The following is a 25,274-nucleotide window of genomic DNA, read 5'->3' on the forward strand; positions in this document are numbered from 1 at the left end:
ATGTGGAGGAGAAGTTTTGTTAACAAGGCTGAAAGGGAAAGAAAGCCCTTTATGACCGCTCGCCCCGCCTAGCTCTCGCCGTATTCGTTGTGGATAATATCATGGGCTACGGGATTGGGCGAGATCGAAAGGGGCGGGAGCTAGGAAGGGAAGAGGGGTGGACGAGAAAGGCAGCACGGGAGACAGAGGCAGCACGAGGGATAGAGGCAGCACAGGAGAGAGAGGCAGCACAGGAGAGAGAGGTAGCATAGGAGAGAGAGGCAGCACAGGAGAGAGAGGCAGCACAGGAGAGAGAGATAGCATTAGAGAAAGAGGCAATATAGTAGACTAAGATAGCACGAGAGAGAAAGACACTATAAGAGAAAGAGGTAATACAATAGAGAAAGGTACTATAAGAGAGAGAGGCAGTACGGGAGATAGAGATAGTGAAAGAAAGAGAGGTAGTATAAGAGAAAGAGATACTATAGGAGAGAGATATAGCGTTTATAAAAAGGAGAGATAGTACGGGACTAGAGGAAGAGACACTATAATAGAGAGAGGCAGCACGGGAGATTAAGATAACACTAGAGAGATGACGCAAGAGAGAGAATTGAAGTTAAGGAGAGAGACGATATCAATGACGTAGTATATGAAAGGTAGCAACAGAGGGACTAGGAGGAAGAGGTGGTATAGGAGAGATAGTATAAGCGAGACCGCACAAGAGAGATAACACAATAGAGACAGCATAAGAGAGATATCCTTATGATATCTCTCTTATGCTATCTCTCTACATCGTAAGTGAGAGAAATAGCACAAGAGAGAGACAATATCAGAGAGGCAGGACAAGAGAGACAGCGTGAGAAGATTCCAGTACAGAAAGGCAGTACGGAAAAGGGGCACGAGAAGGCAGCACGACAAATGGGGAGAAAAAGACAGCATGAGAAATAGGATAAGATTTAGGAGAACGCAGAGGGCGAGAGCTTCCCAAGGCTGGTCCAAGGCAGTGAATAGCATCATTAAGCATAGGTAGCATAGCCTTACAGGGCGAGAAATGGGAGGGCTGAGTAGTCTTAAAGAGTGGGAGCCAGGCAAAATTGTTGCCAGGCCGTGAGAAATCACATTAGATATGCAGTGGGTCGAGAGCAAGTGGCCGATCTGCCATGCCTTATCCTGAAGCCGACTTGAGGACTTGTTCGGTGCAGGAAGACCTATTCCCATGACAGGCAGAGATCATTTCGCAGGCGGCTGCCAGGTTACCAATCATATCATGAGCAGGATCGAGGGATAGACAGCCATAAAGGACAATAATTGATGAGAAAGAAGGCTTTCCGAGGCTATAGTGAGGCGGTCATGACTGACAGGGAAATTCGATTCCTCTCAAATCCATAAAGTGCATCATGAGGCTTTGTATAAGCAGAGCAGTCTTGATGAGGGTGTGCAGGCAGTGAAAAACACATGGGGGCAAGGCACTTCGAATGGTGGGAGCTTAGAGAGCTGTTGCAGGGTTCCGATGAGAGGGGGAGCTCCCGGAAACTATTACTAGGCAGTGAAAGTAATAGTTAGGCTTGATATTGAGACACTGCAAGGCCAAATTGAGAAGAATGGTCTCAAAGAATGGTAGCTTTCAGAGATGGTTGTCAGGCAGCGATATACCTTATGGATGGGACGGGCCCGGGAGAAAGAGGGAAATTTCCATCTCCCGGAGGTTCATCATTGGCACCGTCGGGCCCGGACTAGGGAAAGGGCTATAAGTTTGGAATGAGATTGATCTGGGTAACGGCTTTCAAAGATAGTTGTAAGCTAATTCCCATTGGTGAGACCTGCCATTATCACTTGCTTGTTCGTGAATTGCTGTATTAATAGGGTGAGCAACTCTGGACAGGGCTAGGGAAATGAGTGTAAGATCCCGCAAAGAAAATTGGTAGAGAGGAATAGTTGGATGGGGCAAGATAGAGATTCTCTTCACCTGAAAGGGAATCGAATGGTCAAGTCCTTTCCAGGTACGAAGGTGAGTTGAAAGAGATCAGGGCACATCATGTTGAAGAAAAGTGGACATGACCTCGAAGGTTCGAGTCTGGGCTAGAAAGAAATGGTGTCTTGGAGTGAGTCAAAGATGATCATGATATCTGCTTTATTGAGCTGATAACATGAGGCCTATCAGAGTAGATTTGAGATGCCTTTATGATCCTGATGTTGCGATATTCTATTGAGGGTACAAGTACTATAGCAATGTACTGATGCGCCATCCAACTTGCAATTGGCCAATTTGACATGAGATGGATTTGTTGGGACGTCTCGCCATTTGAGCTCATGAATGGATGAGACAACATCAAGAAAGTGAAGAATAAATGCTCAAAGCAATCTTCAACGTTTGTAGGCGTCTCAATCAGCATGCTTTCTGGAGTGTCGGTGTCAACAAGAACCCGGAGCGGAGCGGAGTGGCCTGGCCGAGTTTCAGTGGAGCAGCGCCGAGACAATCGGAACGGACTGTGCCAGAGACGGGAATGCAGCGGAAGGCCCCAGGCGGCAGATCAGCTAATCAAGTGATCCTACCTTAAATCTTGGCAGGGCTCAGGAAAAGAGACAGGAAAAAAAAATGGACGAGAAGCCGGATGGTCGGCAAGCTGGTGAGACCTTGTGTCACGCTTGTTCACCTTATCTTGGTTGTTGCCATCATCTCTCCACATAAGATTTGCGCAGATGCTGGTCTTCTTACGTACTGGTGGTCCCGGTGGGCGACTGCAGTACCTGTCATGCAAGGGGAGCGGCACAATGTTTACCAAGTCTTGCAGGTTTACTGTAGGGTAATAAGAAAAGGCAAAGTTGGAAAAGGCTCGTGATGGTGAAACGCTGCGAGTGCTGGCGGCAGCATCCCGGACATGGCCGGCTATGGCGCATGAGAGCTTACTGTACTTTACCTTAGCGGTACTTCAAGGCTAAAGGCTCAAGGCTCAAGGAACTTATGCTTGCTGATGGCCGGAATGGGGGCTCGAAATTAGGATGGCAATTGGCTCAAGCTGAGCAGCATGACCCCGGCTTCGGCATCTTCTAGCCGCACCCTCGACGCCAAATCTTGGAGGGGGCCATGACGTCAGGCGCAGGCGCGAGTTGCATGTTGCTTGCGACGCTTTGTTGATCTTGCTGCGTTCTATGGTTCCGTATCTTATTCTTTTCGTATTGTGCGATGCTGAGTGGGTGTGTAGGTGCTCACTATGCTGAGATGTTGGCTCGGTTTCTCTCTCTCTCTCTCTTTTCCTTTACTCCGTACCCATGCCATGCCTCTAATGATGATCTATCTGTACAGGGGAACAGAGGCTGAGGATATGAACAGGGGGCAGGGTCCCTTGTTTTTCGCAAAGAGTCCTAGTCTCACTTCGTACTATGCCTACACGAACGGAGTAGCTAGCTAGCTCGCGCAAGAGTCAAGGATCACGTCTAACCCAAAAGAGGGCAATTTTGATGGTTTGGACTGCGGCCTGTGATTTCCCTCGGGCCCCGTCTCTGTTACCCCCCCAGCCCCTCGCATCGTCTTGTCTGTCTGGTCAGTGGTGGTGGTCTGGTCTGGTCTGAGTCTTTCTCTTCCTTCTCGCTCCATCCGGTTACCTGCCATTTCAAAGCTTCTTTTCTCTTTTTCCTTCCTCCAAACAACTTTCTCCTGCCATCGTCATATCTTGTTCTTTTGGATACCCCCTTGGCCTTCGGCATAGATACTTCTCCTTCAAACACGACAGACGAATAAGCGCCATCCACCTCACCTAGTACCTCGAATCCCCTTGTCACCTCAGCCAGCGCATCTTCTTCAACAAACCAACATTGCTCCCGCCCGCCGCCAAAGCTTCGTTTCGTTTGCAAGCGGACACCACGGACCCCATGCCAAGCTTTTGGTGATCCCCCCCAAAGACATCATTGGACACAGCTCTCCAAACCCAAACTCAGTTCCCAGTTCAAGCTCAAGCTCATCGTAGAAGTGAAGTGAAGCTTAGCCCAGCTTTGAGAGAGAGACAGAGTGACTGAGAGCTCGCACTCGCACTGAAGAAAGACACAGCAGCGCGCTGCCCCTCCACGATTTGGGGGGATCGACACTCTCGGGTCTTGGCAACGGCCACCACGGCGCTGCAGGGTTTTTCTGACAGGATCTGGCGCTATTCTGTTCGCTCCATCTGCGCCCTACAGATCCTAAGAAATTGAGATACACGAGAGAGAAAGACACAGGGACTTGTCTCTTCCGCAAGCCAACACTTGCCGGGGTTCCCAACGCCTCTCTCCGGCCCCCCCGACGGGCGCAATTCAAGCCACCATCGCCGTCGCTGTCGCTGTTTGTGTCGCGATCGCAGACATTCTCCCGTAATTCCAATCAAAGTATTTCTTGTTTCAATCGCGCACTATAATCACCATCCGCACCATGTCGGCCGCCGACGAACAAAGGCCCAACGGACACCCACATTCCGCCGACCCGTCCACCTCTGCCGCCGCCGCCGAAACTTCCACCGCCACGGCCACAACTTCGGCGCCACCAACAGATCTCGGCGCCGCTCAGCCTGCGACAACAACAGCAACAACCTCTGAGCCGATTGAGAACCTCAACGGTCACACGGTGAATGGCACCGCGGCCGACGGTCCCTCGACAAACGGCCACGCACCCAATGGCACAACTCACTCCCCGGCGGCCCTCAACGGCAATGCCACCACCCACGATGCGCCGGACTTGAACGGGCACTCGTCACCTTCATCCTCGCCCAACGGCGCGCCGGCCGCCGCCAACGAGCAGATCACTGATGGCACAGTCCCATCAACAACAACAAACGGTGGGCTGCCAACCAACGAACATGAGCCCAAGCACGGAGAGGGAGCAGCCCTCGAGAACAAGATCGAGGGCGTACAGAACCCGGATGCTAACGGTCACAAGCCGCCCCACGAGAAGCCCCATCACCACTCTAGCGATCTCAAGGGCCTCTACTCCGAGGGCAAAGAAAAGGTCAAGGACAAGACCAAGCCCTCTGGCGGCTTCGACCCGACACCCTTACCCGACGCGCCTCCCGGCTACACCGTGCGATTCATCTTCCACAAGGCGAGCAACCTCCCCGCCGCCGACATTGGCACCCAGTCCTCCGACCCTTTTATCCACGTCACCCTCCGCGCCGCCGTTCCGAAGCGCCACAAGGAAGACCCAGACCTCACCCTGCGTACCCAGACCATCCGTAAGACGACCGAGCCCGTATGGGATACCGAGTGGGTAGTGGCCAACGTCCCCGCCGACGGCTTCATCCTCAAGTGCCGCCTCTACGACGAGGACTGGCCCGACCACGACGACCGCCTCGGCAACGTCACCGTCAGGGTGCCCCACGTTGGTCCCGACTGGAAGGGATACCCGCGCCCCGGCCAGGAGTTCACGGCCAAGAAGCGCATGGGCAGCAAGCGGGCCTACTTTGTCAAGGCCATCACTAGCCACTTTGATCCGCGCGTCGACATGTCCCCTAGGTTGTGGATTAGTATGGAGCTCCTGGGACAGTCTGACCCGCCGCACGCGCAGATGTGCACACTCGGGCCGACCACCTACTTTAAGCACTTTAGTCCCATGATTGGCCGTCTTACTGGTATCAAGGTCAACCGGGACGAGGAGAACGATGCTCGGTCCGACTTGTTCGATGAAGCAGAAAACAAGGAGAAAGACAACAAGACACAGAAATACGAGTAGGTTCCATCTCCCGACACCGTCCTGCCAAACACGTTATTAACACGCCGTCACAGCTTCCAATCGAACGAGATGCAGCTCTCAGGACCCGTCCCTCCCGAACTCTACCACCGCTACGTCGAGTTCCGCCCCATGATCGGCCTCATGTTCGCAAAGAGCGGCCTGCGCGGCCGCATCCTCAACAAGGCCCTGCACAAGCAGCACAGCCGCGTCTACAACTTTGACAGCTCGACAGAGTACGGCGTCTTCAAGGCCCGCTCCGAGGAGGCCGCGCTGCAGTTCCTCAAGCTCGTCCACTTTGACCAGGGCGGCCGCATCTTCACCTACGTGCTGACCCTCGACGGCATGTTCCGGTTTACGGAGACGGGTAAGGAGTTTAGCATCGACATGCTTAGCAAGCATACCATGCACAGCGACGTCGAGACGTACATCGCCTGCTCGGGCGAGTTCTTCATCCGGCGCCTCGAGAAGCCCGATGCGTCGGAGGAGGCGGACCCGCCTGAGCGGACGCACCCGACGGAGGAGCTGCCCAACGGCCCGCCGAACGAGCACCCGCCGCATAATCCGTCGTACTACCAGCTCTACATCGATAACGACTCGGGCACCTACCGACCGGACAAGTCGATCCTCCCCAAACTCAAAGAATTCTTCGAGGCAAACTTCCCCGGGCTGGGCATCGTGGTGATGCACTGCGAGGACGAGAAGCTGCAGAAGCTCAAGAAGGAGCAGGTCGAGGCCAAGAAGAAGGAGGGCAAGATGATCAACATGGTGGCGCGGAGTCCCAGCTCGAGCTCGCTCAGCTCCAACGAGAGCGCGCTGGAGCACATGGACCAGGCGGGATATGATGGCGAGCCGGTCAAGAGTACGACGCAGAAGGCGCTTGATGCGCTGGAGGACCCGAGTAGTCTGAAGAGGATGCTGAAGCCCGGGCATCATGGGGGAGGGGAGAGTTCGACGGCTCATTAATGGTAGGGGTTGTGGGTATGGGGTTTCTTGACGTTATATCTTTGATACCTTTTGAGTTTGGATTTACCGCAACGGTACGGCGTTGACTATTTCTACTTGGATATTCCCCGTCTTTGGACATTGCTTTACTTGGATCAGAGACTGGATGGTCTACGAGATCGACTATAATTGAATTTCACAATATCGCTGCTACCTTAACTAAAAGAAAGTACGAATCTCGTTGCAATTTCATTTCGTGACATCACATCTCGCAACATCGAACTCGAGGTCTTCCGCCTCATTGCTGAAAGGGATCGAAGTCTAGACTCTGCGCCCTCTACGAACCCCAGGCCATCCCGGGCTCGGATTGGGACGCGGAAAATCAGACGCCATGTTGGTCTCCTTCTGCCGGTCGCCAAAGTAGGTGTTGGCCGGGAACTTGTTCTGGCTGACGCAGTTGGGGTTACACTTGTCGAGGGGTCCAGACTTGCCGCGGGTGAGGTCGAGAACGTATGTATCGTCCTTGCAATCGGGGAGGACTGTGTCGTTGTGAGTATCGTTAGCAAGCAGCATATTTTAGGACATATGAGGATGTAGGCATTGAATTCGTAGGAATCTGGTTGGGCTTACCCTTGAGGTCGTTGAAAGGGATGGTGTTAAGGTAGCAATCTTTGAACTGGGTCGAGTAGGCCGTGTAGAGGCCGTTGTAGTTCCAATACCAATTCCTTGTTTTCTCATCAGTAATCTCAGAGCTATTGAGCCAAGGTCAGGAAGACTATGATGTACTTATTGGTGTTGTCGGCAGCGCAGCCCATCATGATGAGGGCACCAGCGGGCCCTGTCTTGACGAGCTCGGACTTGGTGTCCGGGCAGCAGTAGGTTTTGACTTCGGCTGTGGCCGTACAGTTGAGGGAGGCGAGGGCGCCTGAGATGGTGGCTGCGATGATGGTGGACTTCATGGCTTGTGGTTTTGAGTGTTTGGTTTATTTTGTTTGGTGAAGGCTTTTGATCATCTGTCTCAAGACGCTTGAACACTCTATTTATACTCAAAATTATGGAGACCCAAGACATGGCTGTCAGATCCTTAAACGCAATTTGCATTACGGCTCACGCCGGCCAAGCGAGCATGCGGCATCGAGCTGGTGGTAATGTTCAACTACCGAGTTTGCGGGGATTTAGCCTATTGCCTCTTTCATCTTCCCAGAGCCAATTCATCTATCATGGTTTATGTAGAAGCTACCGCAAACGGCAATTCGCCAAAACGTTCAGGACAAGTTGGGGGTTCTCAAATTGAAATGGGGAGGCGCCAAGACGAGGATCTCTATATGCCAACCGGTTGTTCACCTGCAGATATTTGCCGGGACTTCATACATCGAAAGTTCCGATGCTACGTTGAAGTGTACCCATCCCGCATTTAAGCTAGAGGCGAATAGATGTAGCATTTATGAGTGTAGAAGACTAGCAACAGTCGGATTGTGACAGTTTCGCGCGGCATAGTAGACGTGTGCGCCGGGTGAACTCGATCTTTGAAACGGCAAAGTGCCAGACTGAGTCCAGGTGAAGCTACCTTGTTTTCATGGATGTCAACAGGTTTGATGGCATTGCGGTGTGGAATTACCCAATGAAACGGATCTGAGTGCTAGGTCAAAGAGCAGATGACCCCTTGGAGCGGAAAAAGCTCCTTTGGTAAGTGACGATGGTCATGCCAAGACAGGTTTTGCCTGAAATGCGTGTATTATGAACACCACCTTCAAGTTGAAAACTGACCGGTCAAATGGGTTGCCACACTGGGTACCCAGACAGCGAAGCAGACCGTTGATACGATTGAGTTACAGCTGGTTCAAAGAAAGGTGGTTCTATCTCCCCTGATCTACCTATGGATGAAGGCACGGCTGGAGTGAGATGGTTGACGTAGTTGTTTTTGAAAGATAATTTCCGAAGACTCATCCTCACATTCTGACGTGCTTTAGACGAAGAGAATAAGGACAGTCATCCTAAAGTATCATCACGACACAACTATGTCAACAGACGACTCTACCCATGATCAGCCTACAAATCTCCCGATCTACGCAACACAGTAAACTCCGCAACAATGAACCCAACATATCCAATCAACATAATACTACCCACCACCCGCTTATTAGTCCTATTCAACCACATTGACCCTGTAAATAGTGCAGTACTACCCCATAGAACAGCTAACTCAGCGCCCGATACGCTCCCCGCGCTCCCCAACGCCCCCTCCGTGCCAATCATGACGATACCCAGGCAGAGCGTCAGCAAGAAGACGTTGCTGCCTACCGTGTTAGCAACCAAGATGCCGCCGTGCCCGCGCTGGCCGCTGAGCACGGCGATGAACTTCTCCGGCAGGGTTGTGCCAATGGCGAGGACGACGATACCGAAGAGCACTTCGGAGGCACCGAGGGCGTCGGCAATGTTGGTCGCTGCGTGGGAGAGGATGTAGCCTGAGAGGCAGATTGCGAGGAAGCCGGCGAAGAGGCAGGCGATGTGGTAAGTTAGCCCGCGGCGACGGCGCAGGAATCTGTCCGAGGGACGGAGGAGGGGTTGTCGCTCGCCGTCGGTGTCGTTAGTTTCTGGTACAGGTTGCGATGCTGGAGCGCGGCTATTTCCCCGAGAAGAAATGGAAGAGTCTGAAGAACTGGATGAAGTGTCATCTCCATCGCTGGAGCTATCGCTGTCTGAACCTTCTGGTGCTACCAGGGTTCCTCGGCTAATTGCCCATCCTATCGATAGTAGGTAGACCACAAATACAACAAGCAAGACGATGCCGGTGACCCGCCAAAGGAGCGTACGTGGCAAGTACGTGATAGGAATGACAGCAGTCGTAATAACGAGCAACAGCAGCGAGTAGATGCGCGCGCTGCGATCAAACTCCACCGCGTCCCCTTGCTTGCGGAAAATGAGACCCAGCGAAAATGCGCCGAGGATGTTGGAGATGGCTGAGCCGACAATGTTGCCGAGTGCGAGCGAGGCGCGGCCTTGCGCCAGCGCGCTGACGACCACAGCGAGCTGGAGATGTATTGTGAGTCTAGGCTGTTCTCCGAGAGAATGATGTGGTTGACAAGATGTAAAGAGAGTCAGGATGAGGCGGGGCTTACTTCTTCCCACTCGGCGCCGGCGGTGATTAGGGCGATGAGGGTGTCCGGGATGCCGGTGCGCCGAGCGACGATGGCCGTGTTGTCCACGAACTTGTCGGCGCCGGCCTCGAGAAGGAAGAGGGTGCTGACGAAGACGGCCACATTGTAAGCCACCACGCCATTAATTGCCATCTCAGAAACGCCGTGAGATGATGAGATAGAATTAGGAATTGCTGCAATCGATCCGTGCTTCAACACGGGTGATGAAGTTGAGAAATAAGAGGAAGTAAACGTCTCCGCCGAAGATGGGATTAAGGGCGGGACTGACTCGTCGGAAGACGTAGATTCACCCGGCATGGGGAAATGATGTTCTCGGCATTAATGAAGACCGAGCCGACGAAATTTCAATTGTCTGGACCAATCAGTATTATTCGTGTATCGAGATGTCTGATGTACGAAATTGTCAAAAATAGCCTGTGTAATGTTGTCAAAGTTCCTTGAATCAATTGTCAGGCTGACTGTGATTATCCGAAAGTATGAGCTGGGCTCAGCATGTCGGAAGAACTACCTTATCTTGTGATGAACGAATAGTGAGGCTAATGAAGCTATTGAAAGATCAGAGATTGAATCGTAAGTTGTATATTTCTGGCCGTGATTGTTTGATATTACAATGAGTTACCTACCTAGGAATAGGGGCCAGCTCAATTCGCCCAGGCCGAGAGAGGACACCGAAAGTCATATTGTCAGAAATTAACATGATTTTATGAAGATTGATGAAAATGAAATACTGAAGCCTAGTCGTTGCAATATCGATTTTATTTTTCTTTGAGCATTACGTAGATAAATAAGTAGGTTGCGGTCCTTCGACATCGGATAGCTGAAGGATTCGTTTCAACTGTTGGGCATAAAATCCACGGAGAAGGTGAGCAGAATTTAGATCAACCAAACACATCGGAAAGTCAATCGACTCCCGTCTGAGATCGGCAAGATAACGGATCTTCGCGCTGAAGTTCCCTATGTTATGTGGATACAGGCCGAGAGGTCGGGCCATCTCGTGTCTCATGCACAGCGCATGAAGTCAATGGAGGGCAGAAAAAGCTGCTGACAATTTGCCAGCCTCTGATAATCAACACTGGCATTTCAAGATTTCGGAACAGTGTCTCTACACACGTCAACCGAAGGCGCTTTTTGAAATTGAAACATTATAGATAAGAGAAATTTGAGTTTAAGAACTCAACGAAGCGCATACTTGGCATGCATTGTACTCCTGATAGAGTATGAGAGTCCAGCATGTCACAACAACTCAATGCCAATCGTTACATTGCAAAGTTTTGAAAGAACAACTCAGACTCATCGTATTGGAAAGATAGATCAGAAATAGCTAGCTAATGAAAAATGAACCCAAATTCACAACAATGGTTGACCAAAGAACACATTCGTGAAAATCGTAATGGAGCGCCCATAAAGCCGTTATGTCATGTATATAATGCCCATCTATTTGAGAGCCTCGCGGACCTTGCTCTCGAAGCTCCCATCCTTGAAGGGAACGTTGGCCTTTCCAAAGTTGGTGTCCTGAAGAGCGGTCTTGGCGGCGGCGGGGAGAGCATCCCAGTCGGAGATGGGGTAAGTCTTGCCCTTGGTTTGAGTGAACTGAAGCTCGTGGTTGGTCGGGAAGGTGGTGAAGTATTCAACCTTGGCGCTGTTACCGTCCATGGGCGGAGCGCCGTTGGCCTTGCTGTAGCCGCTGTGGCTGGAGGCAGCTCCGCCGATGATCTTGGGGGTAGCCGCGGCTGGGTCGTCGATCTGGAGGACAATGTTCTCCCAGTCGTGGCGGTGGCCTCCGGCGACGTCACCGCCGGTGGGGTGGTCCTTGGGAAAGTACCAAGAGTACATGATGACCGTCTTGCCGTCGACTGTGCCGGCGCGGGCATACGTTTGACCCTTAGACTGATCGCGGCAGCCGCCGGTGGAGCTGCCGGTATCCTGAAGACCACCGCTGGTATCACCGTTATCGGCAACGGCGGGATATGGCTGGCAACCGTGGGCGATGTGGAGAAGGGGGTTGAAGGTCTCGATGACCTTGCCGAGGCCGCCAGTCTGGATTCTCTGGGCGACGGGGCTGATGGAGTCGTGAGCCACAACGGCGCGGGACTGAAGGAGCTCAGTAGGCGCGGCTGCAACGGCGGCAGCGAGGGCCAGGATGTTGGAGACCTTGAAAGAAACCATTGTGAAAGTTAAGGAATCAAATGAATGAAAAGTGAATGTGGGTGTGCTGTAAAGCGAATGAAAGTTGAGTCTGAGTGAAAGGAAGGAAATTGATGCGATGAATGAAGAAGAAATGATAGCTTTGGAAAAGGACGAAGGCTTGCTCTTTATACTCGGATATCTGATGATGATGATGCTTTGCTTGTATGATGTCTTGATTACTATCTTGAAGATCACCAAAGCATCTGCCAAGGAGCTGAGCATTTATAATCCTCGTCTCACGTTGAAAATAGCAATTAAACAAACTTCTAGACGTCTTTAGTTGGCCTGACCAAGTTGAGGGCCGTGGGTGGCATCAAGGCCAACCAGTCGCCAGAACACGATGTTTAACCAAGCCTTCCGAGATTGAGGCCTGTCTGATTTTGACGTTCAAGACTCCATATTGGGGGCAGTGAATATTCAGGGGAAAAGTATGAAGGTCTTATTGAAGGCCTTCTAAGGCAATGAAGACAAGGTCGTTAGTCTTACCGGACTCTCGGCGCGGGTTTCGATTGCTCGTGACGTCCGAACACCTTTCGGTTAGATGGCTCCATGAACCTCATATTGATTGATCCAAGACTATCTCAAGGCCATTTTGGGCTGGTGCGGCTCGGCGGACGGTCATTCTGAACAAGGCCGATAATACTACCTACCTAATTCTGCTCTGTAGAGCTGAACCATACTACCTGGCTCTGCAGTCAAGAGCTGAACATGTCAAGGCCAGTCACTCAATGCATTGTTTCTTGGCACTTTGCCCCTCTGTGTATGTTACGTCCCCCACACGCACCCAGCCCTACTGGATACTCTAAATGGCTCGAGAGCCCCCCGTTCAGACTATGTATATGTCAGACCGGGTGACCTTAACGGACGACATATATGAGAGATGGTGTGGTATTCTGTAAAGTGGTTTTAAAACATGCTATTTTGGGTCACGAGCCATGTGGAACTAAGAGAAGAAAGTGGTGGCTGCCTTTTCGTTTTCTTCAATAAATCGACATATTCGTTGGATAGCATATGCGAATGACCATGTTACTCTGACATAATTGCCTTGAGATATTTTGTCATACTGGACAGGCCTTTGCTACTTACAGTCAAACCATCAAATCATAGCCGCTAGAGAAAGTCTGTCCATTTTCTGAGGTTTCCCATCAAAGGCCACCCGAAACAATTTATTGGTTGTTTCTGTCGGAGTTTGCGGGCTTGGACTGAAACAGCATGCTTCCTCGCTTACACCCAAAACTGCTGACAGGTTGCTAAAGAAAGTATGCTCACTGACTCGAGCAGCCATTCTAGACCGCTGCCCACCTCCCAAATAGGCTCATTCGGGGAATAGGCCGCCGGCGGATCGTGGAATTATTGGTGACCAAGCTTAACCCAGCCCCCAACCTTCTGACAGGGGGCCTTGGCAGCGGTGTATTTGCGACTTGATGCTTCATGGATTTGGCGCGCCTTTCATGCGTTGATGGAAAAAACCAATGAAAACTCCCCGAAGGCCGGCATCGGTATTTCTATTGGTCGTGGCTTTTGAAGCTCCCCACAACACCACCTCGGCCGGTTCACGGAGTCCGGGGGGCGGGACTGTCCGCAGCGCCGCCAACTAATCGTAAAATCAGAGGCCGACCTCTCGGAGACAGGCCGACTGCCAAGATCACTTCAGCCTTAAGGTTTTCCCAGGCTGCAGGAACAGGCTTAGTCGAGTGCCATCATGAAACTCGGCGTCTCCTATGGCCTCTTGGACTGGGTGTCCAATTTCTTGGAACAGGATTGATGTTTCTTTTGAATGCCGAGTGCTCTGTTCTGCAATGTGAGCAATTCGTTGCTTTGAGCATTGAGTTCTCCCTCTCGCCGTTAGAGTCTGTAAAGTTGGGGTTGGTGCTAATTCAAAGATCTCTAGAGGGGCGTAGTAGGCTTGTGCTCAAGGCATAACAATGTGACCACTGCAGCATTAATACGGTGCCCCAAAATACAGCAAGGGCCTCGACCACCCCACACATGTCTCAAAGGTGGGAGGATGAGAGCTTGGGACCTATACTTGGTCTTGAAGCCTCTCACTTGAACGAGTGGCGACGATGCCTCAAGCAGAGCCCCTCCATGCTTGACGATGACGTATCACGGTGATAACTTCTATTCTGGTGTACTAGAACGACCAGGTCACCGTGACTACGACAAAAGTGCTCTACCTAGGCAAGGTGCACAAATTCCCATTTCACGAAGACGATAATCAGCGACGAGAGCCTAGATTTAGATCAATAATGCTACCCTCTAGCTGATCCACCTCAAAATCGCAATTCCTGGAGCACGTTGACTAAAAAGCTCCGGTACTCGTGTGTGAATGGATTACTAAACTAAATCCCCTGTTGGTGAAGGATCGCCGGGGCCAGAAACATGGGAGAATGCGACTAACCGATGTTGAGCAGGATAGAAGATCTTATGACTGCACATTTCGTTAGAAACATTAGAGTCAACTGGCTGGCCGATATATTCATTTGCCCTAATGTGTACATATATCTGATGCTCATCCATAAACGGGGCACCCCTTTTTGAGGGCCATTCTATGTCTAACGTTCGGTCAGTTTTGTAATGCCAATATAAACCAGAGGACCTGGACAACAATATTCGCATACCATAAGACCAAATCTTGAGTTCTTTCTTACGAGTAGAGTATCAGCTCAACTCCACTGAGCATTCTTGTTAGATTTGAAAACTAATTGAACATTGAAGAAGCAGGACGAAAAAAGCTATTTTAAACTTTTGACGGGAAGATTTCAGACCTTGCACCTATCCTCAAGGCTGGTTTGGCAGGGACCTATTTGTATCTCTGTGAGCTCAATGGAGTATACTATAGGGGCGCTGCTCTAATTACTCAATTCGAAACTCGTGCGGAGAAACATGGCAGGGGGCCAACTTTTAGTCACATGTCCGTACTAGCATCCATTCACGTATATAATGTTGCGGTGTGACATTAAGAGCCATGAGCCAAAGAACATTCTTCTTGGAGACTAAGTAGTCACTCAAACTGTAAGTTATTCAGGTGTCAAGGCTCAGTGGGTGATAGCACTAAAGATGAATGATAGAGGTTCATTGGTTTGACCAGACCAAGAAAGGTGTTCGCAGCAGTGGTATGTCAAATTACTAATTACGCTGTTCTATGAACAAAATCTCCTTTACAGGGAGGGGAGAATTCTCTTCTCAGTGAACTGCCAAAGCAAGGGAGAGTAGTCAGAGCACCAAGCGTTGCCGGTGTAGTATGTGCTTCTCTTTCCCTGAAGAGCGTACAAGTCGCGGTAGAAACCGGCCTTGACAGCCTCCGTAGAAACGTGAAGCTGGAGGTTGGAGTGCTCCTCCCAAGCGGCAAACTCGCCGCCAGTCGCAGAGGTGCTGTTGGAAGAGGCTCCGACCTTACGAACGGCATCGGTGACCAAGCCCTGGGCCTTGATAGAGTCAGCCTCACCGATGACCTTGACGGTCTGGTAGCCAGGAACGCCGACGGTCTCCAGGCGCCAGACAAAGGGCTTGGAGGGGAGGGCATCAGGGGCGGTAATATCGACGTTGAGGAAGTTGGTCAGGTCAGGAAGACCGGAGTCAGAGACGACACCAACGTAGTAGGGGACGTTCTCCCACTGGTTGAAGACGGAAGTCTCAGAGTCGTCGAGGTCGAAGGGCGCGAGGTTCTGGATGGTAGGAGGGATGGTGATCAGGAGCTTCTTGGCCTTGATGAGCTTGCGGCCCGTGGAGGTGGCAACGACGGCCTTGACGCCATCATCAGAGCGCTTGGAGGCAACGACAGTGCTGGAGTACAGGACGTCATTTCCGAGGAAAGCGCCGGCCTTGTCGTACACCTGCTGGTTGCCACCAGGGGCGTACAGGTAGCCGCTAGAGAGACCGAGGAGATGGGGCTGGCCAAAGTTCTGCAAGACATACAGGGTCGGGGTCTCGAGAAGGTTGCCAACACCGTGGGCGAAGATCCATACGACTTGGACAACCTCGGTCAGATTGTACTTCTGGACGAACTGGCCAAAGGGCAGAAGAAGATCCTCAGGAACATTCTCGGGGATATCGTAGGCGCCTTCAGCCAAGAAGTCAAAGTTGAGAGTGGCGAAAAGGTAGTTCGCCAGGGGCCCGACGAGGGTATTGGGGTCGACGGCCGTGGCATTGGGGACGACGAAGCCGGTCTTGAAGTCGACAATCTTGCTCGGGAAAGGAGACAGAGCGGAGGCGTTCAGCTGGACGTTGAAGCGCTCGAAGAACTGTGTTGTCTGGTCATTCTGGATGAATGCCTGCACGCCGTAATCGATAGGTGCGCCGGTCGCGGGGTCGCGGAAGGTGTTAACGTGGCCTCCGAGTTTGTCGGCGCGCTCTACAACAGCGACGGTCTTGTTCTGGTCCCGAAGACGGACGGCGGCGTAGGTTCCGGTAGCTCCACCTCCGACAACGAGAACGTCGCGTTGGATGATGTCCTCGGGTTTGAAGGCGGACTCGTCATAACAGCCGAGGCCGGAGGGAGCGGCACTAATTAATGTGGCGCTGAAAGCGCACAGCGACAAAAGGTGAGAACGCATGGCAGAGAGAAGTTGTGGAAAAAAGAATGACTAGGTAATCAAAGGAGTGACTGGAGATGTGCTTCTTTCCAAGACCGGGTTATTAAGGCGTGGCGACTATAGAAGCTATATATCCGTACATGCCGTATTCCAAGGCAAAAGGTGCCGACTGAGCCCGGCGGTCCGGTAAAGTTGAGAGCCAAGGCCAATCACCAAGGAGAGTTTGACTCAAAGAGGTAATGAAGTCAAATTGATTAAAGAGCACGAACTCTGAATAACGGGCTCCACATCAACAGACGAACATCTTCTGAGTCCAAGGTCGGGCCCGGACTCTGCGGGTATTTGGTTACTACGGAGTACGGAGTACAACCCTGCCTCTACTGACTTGATCGTCTTTCTCATACACCGTTTGCCCTGGTCGAGATACAGACTACATTATGGTCCCGTTGCAGCATGTTGGCCATGCTTGTGTGCTTCGAAAGGCACTGCATCCCGGACCGTCCGGTGGATCACAACCTTATTGAGCAAGGATTAGGTCAAGATGCTCTTTCTTAGAGTTCAACGCTTTGATTTACCAGGGCTGAGTGACAGCTAGAGAAAGAAATGCCAATTTACTAGTTCGCGACCAAGGTGGGCTGAGTAAAATGAGCCTGAACTCATTGCAAAAACCTTTGCATGCGCCCGCTATTTCCGCCGGCCTCGCGAGCGCAATTCTCCGTCCGAGACAAGCTTTCACATCGTCACGTCAACTCATTATTGTGAATAGTCACGAGAAGTCATTTTCGAACTTTTGATCAAAGGCGCTCGCTCTCGCATTGAATGCGCGATATTTTTCGCTGAGCAGCTGGATTTTGAACCTCTGTACGCTGCCTTCAAAGCTATGACTTCACCGCCGGTTCAAGACTCTTTCGCGAGGTGATGAATTGTATTTTGACACTGGTGATCCACTATCAAGTCGGATTTCGTCACGCTTGGCCGTGAGACATGAAGCAAAAGAGATCCTACGCAATTTGCACCATCCATGGCAACAGCGCCAGCAATGAATAAGGTTCCAATGAAATGCCGACACTGACTCGGTGGGATTTCCCGGTGGCCAAGGCCCCCGTGATTTTCAGACCCCAACTCCACTCTTGAAGGATGATTTGACTCACAACCGTTGCGTTCACGCCCCGCCTCCCGCCTCGGGTTTTGACGACGCAATGGGTAAAGAGACTTGAGTACAACTTGAACGAAATACATCGTTCAGAGGGATGAAACCCAAGGTCGCTTTTCAGGAGAGATCGTCTCGCCAAGAACTTGACAAGATAATCAGAAATCCTAGTTCAGTAAAGAAGCAATGGTGGACGGGTCACGGATAGCTTGGAAGTGGTTCGTGCTAGAGGTGATCAACTCGTACTAGAAAAGTTTATTGTAGCGTCTGTTTGTACAGAGACGACCTCAGCTGGGTCTAGCTCTAGCGCTGCTGACCAACAACTGTTCAGAACGTTACTACAATCATCTTCAGTCCGCCTCTTCACAACTTGAGCATTAGTCACTCATCTCGCGATTTCAAACATGTTCCCGTCATGTCAGTTCAAAGAGGGGTGACCAGCAGTCGCTTATACAGCCTCTCCATTCGCAATAGGAACGAATCGCAAGAGACACCGTTGTCCGTATGGCCGGGCAGAAATGATCTGGTCGTGAGATCGCATACTCTCGGGAGTGATGGAAGGATCTGGTACAGTGGAATATCGTCCGTATATGCCACGGAGTAAAATCTTCATCTCTGCCAATGCAAGGCTGTTTCAAAGTTAGCATAGGCTCGCGCCCATAGTCCGTGGCAAGGTAGTGTAAGCCCTTACTGTTTTCCGACACAGCCTCTTCCACCATGAGCAAAAGCAAACATGTGTCTCTTTCTCTCGGCTTCTCCGGTGGGGGATAGCCAGCGTTCAGGGCTGAAGGTTTCAGGGTTGGGGAAGACTGCGTCGTTGTTGCGGTGAACCGAGTAGGCCTGGCTGCTCACGATGGTACCCTCGGAAACAAAGTAGCCATCGACGGTCTTCCCTCCCGGTGGGACCACGCGAGGTAGGGACATTGGAATCGCAGGATAGCATCGGAGGCCTTCTTGAACCACGGCGTCAAGGTAAGAAAGCTTGTCAAAAGAGGCGTCTGGATTCTCTCGAATCTCCTCCCGGAGTTTCCGTTGAATCTCAAGAGATGCCGGCTGTGACAGTTCCCACAACAAGAAACACAGCGAATCACCCGTTGTATCGATGCCAGCTACCATGTGATCCGTACATTCCGCGGCGATGTCAATGGCGTCCATCTGGTTGACGCTGCTGCCGCTTTCCCTCTTGTCTTGAAGGCGGCTTAACAGGGTGAACGGCGCAGGGTCAATTTTGGAGGTAGCACCGACAACGAAGTCCTTAGCAAGGGGCGTGGTTCGTGGATCGAAGAACAGGTCAAGAATCTTAGAGAAGTACTGGTAAAAGACAGGGTAGTGATGCTGGATAAGGCGGTCTGATTGGTAAGTTGAGGGTTAGCAAGCACCCACTGCATATCAACTCGGGAAACCTCACTTCGTAGACTATCGTCCGTTGTGACTTGCTCCATCATGTCCGTGTCTTCCTGTTTCTGGAGACTATTGGTTCCGTAAGGGTGGAACAAGTGATGGGTCACGCAGTCACAAGCGTAAGAGTGAAGCTTGACCTGGTGATCAGGGACAACAGTGTTAGTGTTACTGATACAGGACTCGCCGCCATTTCTTCGTGCTTGAAGATTTGAACTTACATAGACATTCACACTTCTACTTGCTGCATCAGCACACTGCCTGACAAACTCTTCCGCACGTTTCTCAATACCGCTCAGCGCTATGGGCTTCACCACATTGCTATTAGCATAGCGGTCGGCAATGATACGCTTGCGCTTCGCGTGCTGAGTAAAAGTTAGATTTTCTGTCTCAGAAAAGTCATAAAGCTAGGTAACTTACATCGCCCTTCACAAGGGTTGAAAACATGGTCCTAAATCACGAGCGCAAAACTCACGGTCAGCGCCGCCTCAAGATTTTCCATGTAATATCGGCACTTACCTGCGCCCGAAAACCTTGAAGAGGTTGTAGAAACGATGCTTGTCATAACCACTTCCGAGTGATCCGTAAATCTCCTTGACAGCCTCATAAGACGTATATGAAACTTCATTGGGAGCGATTCGCACGACCGGGCCATACTTCAAGTGCAAAGAGTGGATGTATAGCGTTCGATTTGCGCCGAACTCGTGCCATCTCAAGGCGATTGAGGTGATTTTGGACAGTGCTGGCCCGGGGATTCTCCACAAGGGGGATGAATAGCAGCGTGCCAGGTAGAACACTAAAAGGGCTCCAAGGATAGCCGCCACAGAGAACGGGTTCAATAACATGATGCAAGTTGTCGTTGCTAGTAGCACTGCCTTGCTGTGAAATGTCAAGTATCAATCACGCCAATTTGTAAGGGTTGGGAACGATGCTGAACATAAATACCCCGTAATAATAATACAGCTTTGCCGCGGGGTCGGCTGGGGAAGAACGGTAAAATCGGGGCAGATAAGGACAGATCAAGACGAATCAAATCCCCTCCAAATCAAACGAGACCTTTGTTGTTGAGTCATGGGCGGTTTACCCCGCCTATTTAGTTCGATTCCGTTCCCCTAATGTTAAGAATTGGCGAATTCCGGATGGGCGGTCTTGTTTTGTGGATATGAAAACAACGCCTGCTCCGGGCTCGGCCCCGCATTCTGATCGCTAATGTTAAGAAGACCCGAAGATACGGATCAGCCGAGACCCCCGGCCACAAAACCAACCCCCGAGTCAACCCATATTTCCCCTAATGTTAGGCGCAGCCGTAATTCCGTGATTCACGTTCCATCACTCATGAACTTTGCACGTCCGATCAGCCTGTCTGTGGTGACAACCAGCGGAGTACTTTCTTCCCACACTAGTCCGCTTCAAGGCAAAGCGAAGCACGCCGTACAGCAATCCTTCAACTGTGGCCTTTTCAAGGCGATCCTTATCGTAGTGCTACCTGCACCTAGTGTATATCCGAGATCTCAGACTTGAGGTCTCGGGTAAGCTGCTTTAGTCTCCGTCTCTCGGTTGATGCCAAAGTGTTTCCAGTACCGGTAGTCCTTGATGGACACGACCGATGTCTGGAAGGCAAGGACACTGGTGCGAATGTGTCAGCGTTTTGATATTAAACAGAGCCGGATCTGCCTTTGGGCAGAGGCAAAGAAACCTACATCAACACCATGACGATGAGAGTCACAATCCAGCTGAGAGCACAGCTTCCACCAGTGCAGAACCTTCCATTCGCCTGGCACAACAGACCAAAGGCGACGAACCAGAACAAAATCTCCATTGTATTGAGGATAGCGTTGGCTTTGAGCGAAGCCCACTTCTTGAAGCGCTCCTTATGAGTCGTCAGAAGTTGGTAGCCGATAATGATAAGAGACTTGAAACCCTGTAATCGTCTGGTATCAGTCTCGTTCTCGACAACATTGATTGCGAAAAGGAACGCTGCAAAGTTTCCCCCGCCACGAAGAACTCACCATTGTAAGGGCCATGATGTTGCCGCGAGTGAAGGGGACCGGCATGGCCATGCGCCAGATGGTGAGGATGATGGCCAGTGCCATTAGGGCGACTTGCGCGATGTGGATTTTGGTCTTGTATCTGGTATCGAAAAATCGACCGTCAAAGAAGTCGCGGATGCCCATGGTGACGATAATCGTTTTCCTTATGTTTACTGTAAGATCTTCGTGCTGAGTCGGCGGTTTTGACGGGCGGTGGATCGGATTTCGGTCTGCTTCTAGATGATCGATGAGTGCGGTTCTAGGTCTGATGAGGTGGTGAAGTTGGAAATTTGTAGAAGATTTGAAACTGAACAATTCATCTTGTATATTCTTCGACTTTTGTTTACATGTATTCGTTATGGCTCGGCAACTGCTTTTTGACATATACGCGGAGTTTAGTGAGGACGTATACGCGTATAAGGTTCGAACGCCAATTGCATCGCCACAATAACTCGAGACAATGGCTGAGGAACTCCACACCCCAGATGCTACATCGAGTATTACAGGTGAGATTAAAGCCGACTAGCTAAAGCGCGATTACCCGTAACGCCCATAATTAAAGTTGCCGCGTGGCATGCATGACCCGATTGCTTGGCTCGAGGCTTTAAGAAGGCGCATAGGTAGATTCCAGATTGCTGACCAAGGGTTTAAGGGGTCTCTCGACGCTACGTATGCTGCGGCGTAGAGACCGCAAGGCGTCATTTGTACGCGTTTATCTTAGATCTTGACTTGGGGCAGTGCTTGGGCTGGCGCGCTCTTGACTGTTTGCCAGTCATTCGCTCGTATAGATGGATTTCGAAACCGCCGCACACGTTGCCTTTATAGCGGTTGATGGTTGGCGCGACGAAACTGACAAAGGCGCTCTCTGTGTTGCTGCTTGAATTTATGATCGCTTGTGTGGTAAAAGCCGTCTTTGTGGAAGATCCTTGAATAGACTGATTCGCCGAGCAATTCGCACTCAACTTACTAGGTAGACTTTGCTCGCGGCTTGTCCCCCGAGTCCCCGACTGGATCTCTCAATCTAGGAACATTCTTCTTGGCTCGTAGGTGGTATTTGCGCTACAAAAAGCTCTTCTATCAATTTATTTCTACTTCGGTGCAAGCAATAGGCTTCGCCTCTTTTTTCCTTTCGTGCACATCGGCAGTTTGATACCAGGATATTGAGCTTCGCACCGGCGCACCGGCGCAACGGCCGCCCTACTTGTGTATAAATCGGCACTTGGAGAGTGAGGAAACCTTTGCTTCGAATGATGCATCTTATTGGTAAAAGGGCACAATTCCGCCCATTGACGACGGGCTGCCAACTTCAGAAGCTGAGTAGATTTGATCTTAAAGTTGCATGACCAATTTGAGAATCACCACGCGAATTATGACCAACATACACGAATTTAGTCGTCATGGAAGTTCTTGTCAAAGTCTCCTGGGTGGCTTGACGGAGTTCAGCTTTACTTTTCTCTCAGAGAACATGAGTAATGCAACCGCCTGGTGCGGGCAATAGAGTAAAGCGTGGTCCAGTGTCTGAGTAGTCAGCGAGTTGGTGAAGCTCGTTGTCAATGTCTGATGCATGTGCATCTTGATATTCAAATGCTGTGCCGTAGCTGCGCTTACGCATTGCAGTTGACACTGATAGTGACGGACAAATAGTGCCACTGCGTCCCTCACAATGGAAACGACGTTGCTGGGTCAAAAGAATAAGAGTCGTTAAGTTAAAGCTCCAAATCCTTTCCTCCAAGAACAAAGCAGAAATCAGGATCTCAACAGCCTCACCACCAGATCAAGTCTACGCAGAGAATCATGGACGCATCGCGGTTTTATTGTACGTTGCGGGGCGTTGAGCCGGCCTCCGTGGAAAGCCGGCGCCGGCGCCGGCGCTGGCGTGCCATTTTGCCGTCGCTCAGAGCATGAAAATGTACCGGAAGACCCGGAATGATATCACTGTACGAAGCGTTCGGTCTGCTATCGTAAAAGCTTAAATCTCATGACTCTTTCCCGAGAGCTTCACAGAGGGCAAGGCTCGCCGCCAAATGGGCCGGTAATTACCATCACCCATACATTAACAGCAGACTTTTGACAACACAGGTGAACCTTGTCAAGTCGGCATCCCTGTAGTACACGTCCGCCACGCCCGCCCGAACGCGTTATTAAAAAAGTCGAGCATGCTAATCTCAAGATATAATTGCGCACTTCAATCGGCCCATGGCCGACTTTGCACATGTTATCATCATGGCGAACCCTGAGCGGTGGAGCGTGTTGAAGCAAACACCTTGCCTGTAAAACAAGTCAGACTCGACAAACACTCTCCAGAACATGGCTTCGCTGCCTCTCGAGCTTGTGGAGCAAATCTGCTCATTACTCTGCTTCCACTGTCGATACCAAGGGACTTTTCCCGATGCTGAAAGCGACGATTATCGACTCAGCAAGAGAACACTATCACGACTTTGTCGCGTTTCCAGAGGATTTTGCGCTGTTGCTCAGCCGTTCCTTTTCCACGACTTCGCCACGGGCGGGTTACTCCAAAGGCATGATTGCGGTATCGGAGCGCAGCCTAGCAAGCCCTCACAAGACGACGAGTACGACGACAAGCTGCCCGTCTTCCTGCGCAGCATCATACAGCGTCCGGATCTGGCATCTCACACCAGAACGCTACAACTGGTAGAGAACGACGTGATCAGAGGGTGCACGCCAGAACTAGCTCCACTCCTCATCAAAGCGACCGAAGATGCTGGCGCGCTACGGCACGCTCCGAGCAGGGGCTATCTCCAAACGAAGATATGGAGTGGGTTCTCCGGTCAGCCAGAAGCTTTGTTGCGAATCCAGCGACGGAAGATTCACCACTGGCTCGGGGAGTTGGCAATTCTGCTATCGCCGAACCTCGCTATGCTTCTCATAGCCCGTGATAGCTTTGTGGACTATGAGCATATCAGAGATAGTCGGGCTTCCTTCCCTGCACTCCGATCAATTGCTCTCAGGGGCGTCAGGAAGAACCATCACATTTATGAGGCCTCTGCGCTCTTCGCCGCGGCGCCAAATCTTGAAAACTTGCATTCAATGCATTGCAGTCTCTTCGACGGTCAAAGTCCTTGGACTCTCGTGAAGCCTTGGACGCTGAAGTTGGGCAATCTTCGGAGATTGTCGCTGAGCGAGATAGGCTTTGAAGATCTTAATCTATTGGTGAAGTGCTGCCCGAGTTTGGAGGAGCTGGCAGTCACAGCGAAAGAAATCTACCGCAACTCGGGATTTAACTATTGGGATATGTCAAAATTGCTTCAGGCATTTGACCCGGTTCGCCATACTCTACGGAAACTGCGTCTTTCTCACAATTGTAGTCGGTCGCCTAGGGCAGACTCCCGGCAAGTTGCGTCTGGCGGGATAGCTTGGTCTTTCCGCTCCTTTGAGCATCTAGAGGAGCTTGTATTTGATCAAGCGGCAATCGACAATACCCCAAGAGCAGTTCCCTCGGAATATGGAGTGGATCTATACACCGAATGGAGGTTGGCCGAAGTCTTGCCATCGTCCATTCGTCGGGTTGAGATCTTGCATGCAGACCAAAACTGCAAGGAAAAGCTCAGGCGGCTTGCCGAAGACTCTTTGTTCACGTTACCCAATCTGAAGGTTGTTCAGGTCGACTATGACGAGTTCATAGAGAAAAGCGACCTTGATGTGCATTGCGTAGACACTATGAATGCCCGATTCCAATCGCTGGGCATCGAAATGATATGGAATGCAGGGTGTATCAAGGAGGAAGTAACGGCTTGACCTTAGTTGCTGTCGGTCTACCTCGAACCAGAATCGATTCATGGATAAGGACCATAGTTGCATGAGACAATGCCTGTAGAGTGTTATAATAGATAGACTAATAGATAGAAACGGGAGCATGGCATAGCATTGTCAGTCTGTACATAGATTTGACGAAGAAGCCATAGGCCCCTCACGCCGGGCATATAGAAATAAACATCGAAGACAAAGCTGTTCATTACAATTCTGCCAGAACGCATGCGATAGACGAGGTGTGTTCCGACGGGCTTCGACGAACATATGCCGACTATGGAGAATAAGACAGGCGAATGACCACGATACGCCCGTCTCCTAGGAAGCATGGATAGCAAGCGAGGTCGGTAATACCCTAAACGATATTCAAGCTCCGAAGCGGTTGAACAGTCCTGGGACCGTGGCCCAGAACCTCGATCTCGGTATGTAGCT

General features: G+C 51.0%; 9 protein-coding genes across 9 annotated transcripts; 2 read left to right on the forward strand and 7 right to left on the reverse strand.

The window, feature by feature from the left end:
- Positions 1-4,381: 4,381 nt before the first annotated feature.
- Positions 4,382-6,637, forward strand: CCOS01_15760 (C2 domain-containing protein; the record flags this gene model as incomplete). Its single annotated transcript, XM_060463898.1, has 2 exons — positions 4,382-5,670; positions 5,728-6,637. The coding sequence occupies 2 exons, from the start codon at positions 4,382-4,384 to the stop codon at positions 6,635-6,637; spliced, it is 2,199 nt and encodes a 732-aa protein (XP_060305653.1).
- Positions 6,638-6,937: 300 nt separating this feature from the next.
- Positions 6,938-7,575, reverse strand: CCOS01_15761 (uncharacterized protein; the record flags this gene model as incomplete). The annotated part of the gene is made up of 3 exons (XM_060463899.1): positions 6,938-7,155; positions 7,247-7,341; positions 7,403-7,575. 3 exons carry the CDS (start codon positions 7,573-7,575, stop codon positions 6,938-6,940), a joined length of 486 nt encoding a protein of 161 aa, XP_060305654.1.
- A 1,090-nt stretch (positions 7,576-8,665) lies between these two features.
- Positions 8,666-10,071, reverse strand: CCOS01_15762 (uncharacterized protein; the record flags this gene model as incomplete). Its single annotated transcript, XM_060463900.1, has 2 exons — positions 8,666-9,646; positions 9,736-10,071. The coding sequence occupies 2 exons, from the start codon at positions 10,069-10,071 to the stop codon at positions 8,666-8,668; spliced, it is 1,317 nt and encodes a 438-aa protein (XP_060305655.1).
- Positions 10,072-11,208: 1,137 nt separating this feature from the next.
- Positions 11,209-11,940, reverse strand: CCOS01_15763 (necrosis- and ethylene-inducing protein; the record flags this gene model as incomplete). The annotated part of the gene is made up of 1 exon (XM_060463901.1): positions 11,209-11,940. One exon carries the CDS (start codon positions 11,938-11,940, stop codon positions 11,209-11,211), a length of 732 nt encoding a protein of 243 aa, XP_060305656.1.
- Positions 11,941-15,122: 3,182 nt separating this feature from the next.
- Positions 15,123-16,517, reverse strand: CCOS01_15764 (FAD dependent oxidoreductase; the record flags this gene model as incomplete). Its single annotated transcript, XM_060463902.1, has 1 exon — positions 15,123-16,517. The coding sequence occupies one exon, from the start codon at positions 16,515-16,517 to the stop codon at positions 15,123-15,125; it is 1,395 nt and encodes a 464-aa protein (XP_060305657.1).
- Positions 16,518-18,094: 1,577 nt separating this feature from the next.
- CCOS01_15765 (cytochrome P450) lies at positions 18,095-19,889 on the reverse strand (the record flags this gene model as incomplete). Its single annotated transcript, XM_060463903.1, has 6 exons — positions 18,095-18,275; positions 18,338-18,995; positions 19,055-19,184; positions 19,266-19,409; positions 19,465-19,495; positions 19,564-19,889. 6 exons carry the CDS (start codon positions 19,887-19,889, stop codon positions 18,095-18,097), a joined length of 1,470 nt encoding a protein of 489 aa, XP_060305658.1.
- A 666-nt stretch (positions 19,890-20,555) lies between these two features.
- CCOS01_15766 (uncharacterized protein) lies at positions 20,556-21,218 on the reverse strand (the record flags this gene model as incomplete). The annotated part of the gene is made up of 3 exons (XM_060463904.1): positions 20,556-20,670; positions 20,745-20,965; positions 21,054-21,218. The coding sequence occupies 3 exons, from the start codon at positions 21,216-21,218 to the stop codon at positions 20,556-20,558; spliced, it is 501 nt and encodes a 166-aa protein (XP_060305659.1).
- A 554-nt stretch (positions 21,219-21,772) lies between these two features.
- Positions 21,773-22,012, reverse strand: CCOS01_15767 (uncharacterized protein; the record flags this gene model as incomplete). The annotated part of the gene is made up of 1 exon (XM_060463905.1): positions 21,773-22,012. A coding segment is annotated over one exon (240 nt), but the record flags the coding sequence as incomplete, so codon positions are not given.
- Positions 22,013-23,381: 1,369 nt separating this feature from the next.
- Positions 23,382-24,830, forward strand: CCOS01_15768 (uncharacterized protein; the record flags this gene model as incomplete). The annotated part of the gene is made up of 1 exon (XM_060463906.1): positions 23,382-24,830. One exon carries the CDS (start codon positions 23,382-23,384, stop codon positions 24,828-24,830), a length of 1,449 nt encoding a protein of 482 aa, XP_060305661.1.
- Between the last annotated feature and the right edge of the window lie 444 nt (positions 24,831-25,274).

This window comes from Colletotrichum costaricense, assembly GCF_030867565.1.
Source record: "Colletotrichum costaricense strain IMI 309622 chromosome Unknown Scaffold_25.1, whole genome shotgun sequence".
NCBI lineage: Eukaryota > Fungi > Ascomycota > Sordariomycetes > Glomerellales > Glomerellaceae > Colletotrichum > Colletotrichum costaricense.